This window comes from Sinocyclocheilus anshuiensis, unplaced genomic scaffold (assembly GCF_001515605.1).
Source record: "Sinocyclocheilus anshuiensis isolate Anshui unplaced genomic scaffold, SAMN03320099.WGS_v1.1 scaffold2490, whole genome shotgun sequence".
NCBI lineage: Eukaryota > Metazoa > Chordata > Actinopteri > Cypriniformes > Cyprinidae > Sinocyclocheilus > Sinocyclocheilus anshuiensis.
Window position 1 is genome coordinate 113,613 of NW_015555992.1, and position 10,924 is coordinate 124,536.

The following is a 10,924-nucleotide window of genomic DNA, read 5'->3' on the forward strand; positions in this document are numbered from 1 at the left end:
CCGCTCTGGAGGCCCACTGTCCCGTGTCTGTCCTGAGGGACCTCCAGAGTGCCCACCCCCCCTCCCCATTGGTTGTTATATGGCGTGAGGACACGCCTTCCGGAGGGGGGCGTTATGTCAGACTCTGTTCCATGTTTTGTGTGTGTCCTGCTCCCCATGTGCCTTCCCATGCCCTTATTTGGTTAGTTTCCTGTTCCTCCCCTGATTAGTTAAGTTCATTTGTCCCAGGTGTTTCCCTTGATGTTTCATTGCTCCCTGGTGTGTCTCGTCATCCCCTACTCCTGTGTGTATAAAGTGTTCCCAGTCCCAAGTTCTCCATCCGCTGTTAAACGTTTTCCTGAGTTCGTCTCCCAGGGTTCCTGAAAATAAAGTCTTGGTAAAGTATTCTCCAGTGTCTCCTCGTTCCTCGTGTGTGTGCATCGTGACAATATTAGAATGATTTCTGAAGATCATGTGACACTGAAGACTGGAGCAATGATGCTGAAAATTCAGCTTTGATCGTCATGAGATTTAGCTTTGAATGACTAATAATAGAAGTAATGAAATCAGCTTTGTTTATAGCAGACTGGCAATTCCAGAGACCAACAGAAAAATAAAGTTGTGTATTAGCAGACATAGGCAAAGTGTGCAGGTTGTTAGGATTGTGCTGCCTATATAAAAACTGAAACAGAAGTGAAACAAGTAGTAGGAAAAAGGATGAATCAAAAGCAATATGTATATCCCTTGCCGGTGTCCCTGCCCAATGGAGTCGCACGGTAGAGTCAATGGTCTTTACACTCTTTGGTCTTCACTTGAGGAGGGCTTAACAGGAGGGCTGCCGCGACCACTGCCACGGTATACTAACCTTTTTTATACCCGTCGGAAAAAACGGAAATTGAATTCAGCTGAACACACTTTACTGTTTATCACAACAAAGGTCTAAGCAAGCGCACGACACTGACAAGGTATGCGATAGAGTACGAGACCAAAAGCAACTTCAGCACGTCTCAACACAGTAAACAAACAAGCGTTTCCTAGCAACAACAACTGCGCTAAACACTAATGAGACAAGAAATAAATACACTTACGATCTGCTTTTAACTTCCACTGATTGATTGCTTCTCTCAAAGAGTATTTCTTTACACTGTCTTTTGCTAGCGCTTGAACACACTTTACTGTTTATCACAACAAAGGTCTAAGCAAGCGCACGACACAGACTAGGTATTCGATAGTGTACGAGACCAAACGCAACTTCAGCACGTCTCAACACTGTAAAAAAACAAGCGTTTCCTAGCAACGACAACTTGATATGACAACATACATGAAGATGTTATGGACAAGTTACATCAATTTCCTGAGATAATTCAAATTAATCAAGACTATCATATTCTTAAAGTGAATATAGTAAAAATCCTTGTTGGTAATGAAACAACATTCCAATCAATCAGATTTTAGGGTTAAACTTGGGACATTATGGAACAGTGATATTAGAGGTAGATTAGAGGAATGATTGTTTGGTTAAAATGTTGGTCCAGAACCAAAAAAAAAGGGATGTTGATCCAGCAACATATAGGATATATTTAAATTCATATGCAAAGATGAAATTGCAGATGCGGATTTCAGTCAAACTTCACTTTGCAGAGAACATTCATGACCTGAAAATCATCTGCTCTGTGCATATAACGTTATATGCAAGATACTACATTTGCATGCAAGCGTAAAACTACAGTAGTAGCAGTACCAACATTACATTCACATTAGCATTATTCATTTGGTAGATCCTCTTATTCAAAGCAACACACATTGTATTCAAGGAGATGTGGAAATTAAACATAACATAAATAGACACATCCTGTCTGCTATTTTTGTGAGCTCAATCTTTCCTGAAGCAGGTCCTAAACTAAACCGTGCCATGAAAATAACTTTCGAATCTATGTAACACTGTTATAACACAGTTATTATTTAGTTATTATTTACTTATTACAGTCTACTAATTATAGCACACCCAAAAATCAAAATTCTGTCATTAATTACTTTTATGTTGTTCCAAACCTGTATTTATGACTGACTTTTGTCTGTGGAACACGGATATATTTTGAAAGATGTCTCAGTTTTCTCCATACAATGAAAGTCAGAGGGGTTCAATTTTGTTTGGACCCCAGTGTTCTTCAAAATAACTTATTTTTGTGTTCCAGGTTGCATACAGGTTTGAAACGGCATGTAAAGTGTGAGTAAAATTTTTTTTTTCTACTTTAAGGATTTTGTTGGGACTTGCTTTACTGAATGCTGTATCTGAATGTCTATATCTGAAGACATATTCTTCACATTTCTCAGTGTGATCACTGTGAGTCTAAAACCATTTTCCTCATCCAGAGCTGATGTTATCAAGATCTAGTTCCAATATCTGAACCTCTGCTGACAACAGGAAAAAAGAAATAAAGTGAGAGAGAAAGAAAAAAAGAGACAAATAGGTCTTGTGTTTTGCCATCAGCTATCCTGAGGTTGCTAAAGCAATATTCTTGGGTGTGTATTATGCTGAGCATTTATCACAAAAAAAAAAAAAAAAAAATAATAGTTGATAGATTTTTTAGTAGATAGATTTTAGATAATAGATTTTGTTTAGGTGCTATCCCAAAAATAGCCACTGGTTGACACCAACTGATTGAACTTTTTAAAATGCATTTCCCTGTCACAAATGTATAAAGTTTCTTCTTACTTCTTACTTTCCAAGATATACTGGCCACTATCTCCTAAACAAAAGCATTTGCACTTTTTGTCAAAATTTTGATGATGCTGGTTTTATCGAGCTCTGGTTCTATATAAACTAGCTTGTGGCTTGCTGGCGTTGTGGCAGCGAGGCCTTGTTCTACCTCCCTCAGGAAAACACACCTCACATACCAACATTACACTCATGTTTCCACCAATCTCAGTCATGCGAACGAATCTCGCAAGCCAGGACTCAAGGGACACCAACAATGGAACCCTTTGAAGTATGAAATCAAGAATATCACAGAAAACCTTTGTGTCGCTACTGACTATATGGTCCCTGGCGGGATGGTTTGCTGCCACAGGCGATGAGATGGAGGAAAAAAAGGCATGAGGCAGGGGAAGCAAAATTTGGGATGGTGAAGTTCATAAACTAAAAAAATCTAAATATCTTCTTCACTATGTTCGTATTTTGAATGTCAGTTAAAAAAAGAGCTATGTGTATCGCTGTATCTTTCTAGTTCTAAAGAGCAATTGATTGGACAAAAATCTGTGTAGTGTAACACGAGTTATCAATATTTCAGTCCATTTTCCTAGAAAATAACAACTGAAAATATTACATGTGAATTCCCGCTAAAAGTGAATTTCAACATTTGAGTACACAAAACAAAGCCTTATAATTAGTCTGATTTAGGATCGAGGTGTTTCAGGAAGTTCAGGATGCTCCTGTTTAAAAGGAGCATGACAGGACAGACTTCAAAATGTAGGGATTTTAATATTCAACAGATAAGTACACTCCATATTAATTTAGTGCTCAAAACTCTCATAGTCCTCACAAAACAATGAAGTATGCATAAAAACAGGAACACTGCTCAACACAAACGTCTGGACTCCAACAGTAACTGTCTTAAAATGTATTGATCAATGTGCTGAATTTAAAACACAAGCTGTGTTTTGATGGCTATAGTGGTTTTATTTATTTTATTTTTTAACTTCTTATTTTAAAGCATGATGCTTTAAAGAAGACCAATTTAGAGATACAGCATGTCAGAAAGTTTTAGCTTGCTATCATTCTAACAGTTTGCTGTCAACACCTTAAAACCCTTTCCAAGACACTGCATCTCTAAATTCATCCTCTTTAAAGCACCATGCTAAAAAAGATTAAAGGTAAAAAAGAAAACTAGTCGACTTCACTAATTGGTTGTTGGGAGACTAGTCAACCATCCTGACCTATCCCTAGTGATAATGAAAAGCTGTCAAAAAAATCGAAGTATCCTCTAAGAGTTAACTATGTCTATTAAAATTGACTCACATCTCAATTCTCAGAAGATGAGATGAAATATTCACTCAAACCTCCACTGTAATTATTCCCATCCCCAATTGCATTTTCATCACAGCTCTGAACTCCTGTCCTGTCTGCAGAGCTCAGCGGGAAAATGCAAGAAAAATCTACATCAGCAATTAGAGCGCACTTTTATGGCAACACTCCAGAGGGAGTAAAACAAGGCTCCATCTTTTCCCATTAGATTTTCTCTGGCTAATAATACCCTTCTTTCATCAGCTAAACAAGCCATTTTCAGACACGTTCCAGTAGCGGTTGAGAGGCAGTCAAGCTCACAAATCCTTTCACTTCGTCACACTGGTGCTGCCATCTCATCTGATGAATAATGTCAAAGGACAATTCATACTAGTGCCAAATTGTGTGATTGGCCCGGTGCTAAGGCAAGTTAAGGTTTCGTTGGTGTTAACCTAAAATGAATTTGACAGTCACTGTGCTTTTTTAGCATTATGGATAAAAAGCAGCTGTGACATTTTGATAATAGCTCCCTCAGTACACCTTCCACAGAAAAAAAAAAAAAAGTCAAAAGAGTTTTGAGCGACACTTCACAAATGATACATGCATCAGTTTTATGTAATTGGCTATCAGTTCAAATTAGTTCAGAACATTAGCCTACTGCTAAATGCACACTGCACACTACATGGGTAAAGAGCGACAAATTATAAAATGGGACAGTTATGCTTGAATATGATTTTAACTTATCTTTGAGGGACCAGCAACAAATTTACAACAACCAGCAGGAAAACCAATGGTGGGGAAAATTCTAGTTTTAAAAAGATTTACCTCAGATTTATAAGGTCACTTAATATTTGTAAATGTTACATATATTTCATGACGTGAAATGTACCAGAAAATTACAAAGTGATTACAAATAATGTGTCTAATATATATATAGGCTCCTGTCTGGATTGTTTAAGAGGGAAAATGATCCCAGTACAAATAACAAGGAAATAGAAATATACCATTCAAATTAGTTGAGCACTTACTAAATAAGTTTGCTTGGCTCTTGCCTTAAAATGAGAATTATGTTGATAATAAAAGCTCGCAAATGGGTTTTCAGAATGAGATATGCTTTCATCTTTTCTCAGCTGAAATATTGTGGAAGAAAAACACAGCCACTAAACAGTCTTTCATATTTTATAGCCTGAATATTGAATATAAACATCGCTGCAAAATAGAACTGTCATGTTTTTTTTTTTTTTTTTTATAAGAGTCTGCCATCTCTAATTCCTGTTGACTGGTGCTTGCATGTTTAATATATATTTATTTTATTTGGTGTATTTATTTGTTTATAATTTTTGTGTTACAGCCAGGATAACTTGAAGGTGAAATATAAGATCATGATGCCAACCTGAAGTATGTAGCATACCTGTAGATGTCTCTGGCCATGCCAAAATCACCAATCTTGGCCACCCCCCCCGGACCTTTGCAGGTCAGAAGACAATTCCTGGCAGCAATATCCCTGTTAATAATAAAAAGTGAGCAGACAGACACGTTTATCTCAGATATTTGTCTGATTTTAAATTAAACAATGACAAAAAAATAATAATATCCAGTATCACCATATAGTCACAGTTCTTTTTGTCTTGTGTTGTCTCTTGTTTCTCCTGTAATATTTATTGTTTCTCCCATGGATTTTCATCGTTGTTTTTGTGAAATATATTAAAGAAGGCTGCATTTAGATCACTCTCTTCTCATCCTTGTTACCCACCAGGACACATATTTAATGCTGAGATATATTTTCAGTAACTTAAGCTTTGCCAGCTTAAAATTTTTAGCACTGTTCAGCAGCAATGTTGTGATGTGAAATTGTTTCCAGTCTTGTTACTAAATAACTTGTTGTAAATAACCTTCTTGCAAATGCAGGTATATTAAATTGGCTAAATAACCAGCTAAACCTCTACTTTAATAATTCTAATCATAAATGTCCATTATGCCTATTGTCTAATTACTGGTGTCCAATTTAGGAGTTATTCGCACCATTGTGAGATGCTGTCCACACATATTTAGAGCATGCAAAATGAATGTTACCCCATCCACACTTCTAGTTGTCACAAACGAGACTCCCGCCGTGCCTCCCGCTCACCACCAGAGGGAGTTTTGACCACCACCTCTATCCTGAGTTTTGAACTGTATCCGAACTACACACACACACACACACACACTCACATACCTGGCTCTGATTGCTCCTGCACCTGACTCTCGTTAAGTGGACTATTTAACCAGCTCTCAGACTCTCCCTCATTGCAAAGTCTTGTATTGCCCCGGTGTACATTTCTGAGCGTTTCTTTCCATGTCTGGCCTCTCTGTTTATTCCCGAACTCTTGCTATTGTTCTTTGACTACTGATTGTTTGCTGCCTGCCCCGACCCTTTTGCACGTCCCTGACTAACGATTTGGCTTATCTCCTCTGTTGTGTTTGCTGGTGTTTGACCTTGCCTGTTGATTACGATTTCAATAAAGCTGCAGATGGATCCTCACTCTGTTGACGTCTCATTACACTAGTGATGCACCAAAGATATAATTCTCCAATTATAAACAATGAACCTGTCAACTCTGCAGGTGTTTGAAACCACAGTCAAGCACAAACTTTGTCTGTATCATATATTGCTGTACATTCTAGTTCCAGTGACCTATAGATAGACTCTTGTCAAACTCTAAACTAAGTCAACATCACACACTAATTAACAGTACTTTGTTTTGTCATCTTTCTTTGTCTCTGTTGCATGTTGATTTTATAGGAATCTTGAAGGTTCTTCTCATTACACCCAATCTAATTTCTTATAAAAAATAACATTACTAGAAGACAAAGGATCATAAACTTTCCCTCCGTAAGTACAATTCCTTATTGGCTCACCTCCTGAGAGTGTGACACCCTCACACTTTAAAATATCACTGTAAGTTCTAAATGGATTCTGAAGTTTGGTGAAGATGATGCTGAGCTAGAAGTCTTGAAAGGACCCCTAAGTTTTATCAAATAAATTCAGCCTTTGCATTCATCAAAAACATTCTGCATCGAAACCTGTTCTCTCTCATCAACAAAACTCTCTTTTAAACAGGCGAGATGTGCAAGTATCAAACTTTGTCTCATTAATTGAGACACTAAGTATCATCTACCCCATTTTTATAAAGGTGTGTTTGAATTAAGAAACTGATGTTTTCTTCAGGCTATAGATCTGCCGGATATCAAATACTGCTATAACTTCATTATTTACTATGCTTCAGCATTAGTCCTCTTCCTACATAAAACATGGAAACCTGTGTGTGTGTGTGTGTCCAAATGTCCCCACAAGGATAGCGATACCAGTAAATCTTGACCTTGTAGGGACATTTTTTGGTCCCCATGAGGAAAACAGCTTACAAATCATGGAAAATGAAGGTTTTTGAAAATCTAAAAATGCATAATGTTTTGTGTGAGTGGTAGGTTTAGGGGTAGGGTTAGGCTAAGGGAATAGAAAATACAGTTTGTACAGTATAAAAACCATTACGTCTATGGAATGTCCCATAAAACATGGAAACCAGTGTGTGTGTGTTTAGTGTAGTTAATCAAGTCTTAACATCCTAATCATCATACCAGTTACTCAATCCAAATAGTTTAATTGATCATGATTAATATTTTTTTTCCCTTTTGGTCTAATTTTGCTACAGTGTTATGGCCAGAAAGGCTACAAAGTTGTGTATAGTTACGAGGACAGTAAGAAGTCTTGGTCTGCAAGACTATTCGTGTTTCCTTTTGAAGGTCATGTCATGAAACTCATGTTTCCAATTACTTGTACTATTTGAAGGCATTTGGTGTTTGGTTGACAGCAATGGATTACGCCTTTAATGCTAAAAAAAAAATAAAAAATCCCCAGAAAGAGCAAAACGATCAATCCCTCTGGGTTTTGACCAAAAAGTTGAAACTGAACACGAAGGCCCAGATACATTTTAACTCGGCTGTGTGAGGAACTTCAGTAGGAAACCGCAGATGGGTAAGTGTCTCAGCGTCCCTGTTCTATACCTGGATTGATGACCGGACTGCTCATGTAGCATAAATGAGCTCTAAGTGGACTCATTTTTCATGCCATTCTGGATGAGAGTGTCAAAAGGAAATAGAACTGAACTCCCATTGCAGGCATGAGAGGGAAGCAGAACTCCTGAACAGAGTCAAGAGCGCTGAATTTGTGCTGACTTCAGGAAAAAGCAGATCATCCATCTGTTGTTAAATCGATCTGTAATGTGTCAAGGTGTGTTGGTTATTATACCTGTGGATGAACTGGTTCTCTTCTAAGTACTGGCAGCCGCGGGCGATGTCTCTGGCAATGTTGAGAAGATCTACCATGGTTAGACTTGAAGGATGCTCCTGGGAAACATTACAGAAAGTCAGAATGCTGGGTATTCCCTTGTGAAAAATAAGTACACTTCAGCAAATTTTGAAAATAATACTTATTAATATATTTCAATAATATACTTAGAAGAATATACGTAAGTGCAAACAGAATGTGATGTCTTTAGTGACATAATTGCATGTTATCTGCATTTAAATACACATTTATTATAGTTTTAATATTTATTAAACGCAATTAGTTGAACTTAAGTCCTACTTTAGTGTGCTTTTTTGATCCACTTAGTACATATTTCTAATTTCATTATTAATTATATATTCTTTGAAATACCAATAATGCCACTGCTATTAAAACTTACATATATATTTTTTTAATTGCAATACATTTATAATGGTTTAGTTGCAAATTAGTACATTAAAACTTTAAATATAATAACAAACGACACTAACACACTACAGTTAAAATTACAATCAAGTACTTTAAATGTGCTTTAGTATGTTAGTCAACACATCAGATTAAGTTTACTTCTTTATATCCTGAGAAAGTAACATTAAAACATGATGATTTAAAGTGCACTTCAATGTAAAACTTTTAATTTGACATTACAGTATAAAGTAAACTTTACTTGTGGCCATTTATTTCATAATAGGAAATTATCTGCAAGCATAGTAATTTTTAATATACACAGAAACAAATACACCACCACCACCACCAACCAAATAAATAATCTAAAAGCAAAGTCACAAACTACTAATCAAATAAACTAATGAAAAACATAACTTAATGAAGTTTATGCAATACAAGACACTGTGCACATTCTGTGACGTGTGTATGTCTGTGTGTGTGTGTGTGTGTGTGTGTGTGTGTTCTTACTAGTCTTGGTCTAGTTTCCCTCAGGAAGCTCTTGAGATCCCCTCCGGCCATCAGTTCCAGCAGAATGAAGCGAGGCAGAGCTTGCAGACTCACCCCGATACACCGCACAATGTTTTGGTGACTAAACTTGCTGTCAGAGGAATAGAAAGAGAAATGTGGTATTTTTGCTATATGTCCTCATAAATTAGCCCTTTGGAATGATGTATCTTGTGCTTTTCATTGTTACCTGATTATGAGAGCTTCCATGAGAAAGTCTAGTTCATCCTGCTCAGAGCACACCTCAGGAAGTGTCTAATAAAATAATAATTTAATAATCAAATCCATGCTAAATCTATCTACCATCCATCCATATATATATATATATATATATATATATATATGTATATATATATATAGCAGTAATATTTCAGAATACTACAGAGCATAGAGACCAAATCAATGTATTCATGGTTACAATAATAAATCAAAATATTAAACCCCAGTATGCAAGATCAAGCAGCATAACAGACTTTTTTATATATTTGCAGATCTTACCTTTACAGCCACCTGCATCGGACTGGGCTCCCCTGGAATCCCAACGGCAAGTCCTTCATAGACTTCTCCAAATGCGCCATGACCCAAACCTCTACAAACAAAACAAACATTAAGAGTATTGTTACTTATGTTGTCAATAATATCATTCCATATATTTCACATAGTACATTTAGGAACTTTCAGACTTCACTTTTTTTCATTAATTTAACCCTCTACCGCACGCATTATGATAGACCTATAGAAAAAAATATTCATCAACTGTATGAAGACACTTCACAGTCAAACAACATGCCAGCACATATCACTTCTTCAACCCAACTGAATTGTAAGGAATTATTGATGCTCCCAACCTGGCGAGGGAGATGTTACGCCGTGGCACCTCCTTCAGATCGTTGATGGAGGCGGTCTTCCCGCCAAAGCAGTAGTTGGGATTGTAGTCGGTCATGATGGTAGAGGCTCTCAGTTTGCTCAGCTTACAGTCGGGACTCTGTAGCTCAAGTTGGATAGACTGGAGCTCGGTGTGTTTACGTCTGTACACTGGAACGACAATCAGCACAGCATGATCTTTTTTTCCAGTTCGCTACATAAATGTTAGCATAATGGGATTGTTGCCATTGTCAATGTTATATTCAGATTCAATTTGGAAATGAACTATCAAACTGCTGTACAATAACCAGTGTTATAATGTTTGTTTGAGGCCCTTCGGGACAAATTAAATTGGACTCAAATTTAATTTGTCTTGTTATCAGGTTTATTATTAAATCAGATTTAATAATTAAAATCTATTTTCTCTGTAATTTGAATAATTTTAGTTAACTATAACAACCTTAGTGGTGACATTTCATTGCAAATTAGTGGATAACTACATGATAAAAACACTTTAAAACAGTTTTCACAAACAGGCAACACCCAGGTAAACTTGGTGGGCTTAACCGACGCAGTAAACACATTAGTGCAGCGTTTGGAAGTGATTTATTCATAAAGTGGTAATCGACAAGGCTTGTCAGAGCTCAGTTAACAGCCCATTTATCACACATCTACTCTATTTATCACTCAGAGACTGTTACGACAGTGTAGATGGACAGATTATGTGTTTGGTGCATGACACAGTGTGTGTGTGTGTGTGTGTGTGTGTGTGTGTGTGTGTGTGTGTGTGTGTGTGTAAAACA

The 10,924-nt window shown here is 36.9% G+C and overlaps 1 protein-coding gene across 1 annotated transcript in view; it reads right to left on the reverse strand.

Annotated features, from left to right (window-relative positions):
* LOC107676115 (leukocyte tyrosine kinase receptor-like) overlaps nt 1-10,924 on the reverse strand; it is a 78,364-nt gene that overhangs the window by 5,584 nt on the left and 61,856 nt on the right. Inside the window, exons 16-21 of the mRNA XM_016470637.1 lie at nt 10,106-10,292; nt 9,756-9,846; nt 9,448-9,512; nt 9,222-9,351; nt 8,268-8,365; nt 5,394-5,486 (exon numbers count right to left, since the gene is read on the reverse strand). Of these exons, the coding sequence (XP_016326123.1) occupies nt 5,394-5,486; nt 8,268-8,365; nt 9,222-9,351; nt 9,448-9,512; nt 9,756-9,846; nt 10,106-10,292 (664 nt within the window). The remainder of the gene's footprint in view (nt 1-5,393; nt 5,487-8,267; nt 8,366-9,221; nt 9,352-9,447; nt 9,513-9,755; nt 9,847-10,105; nt 10,293-10,924) is intronic.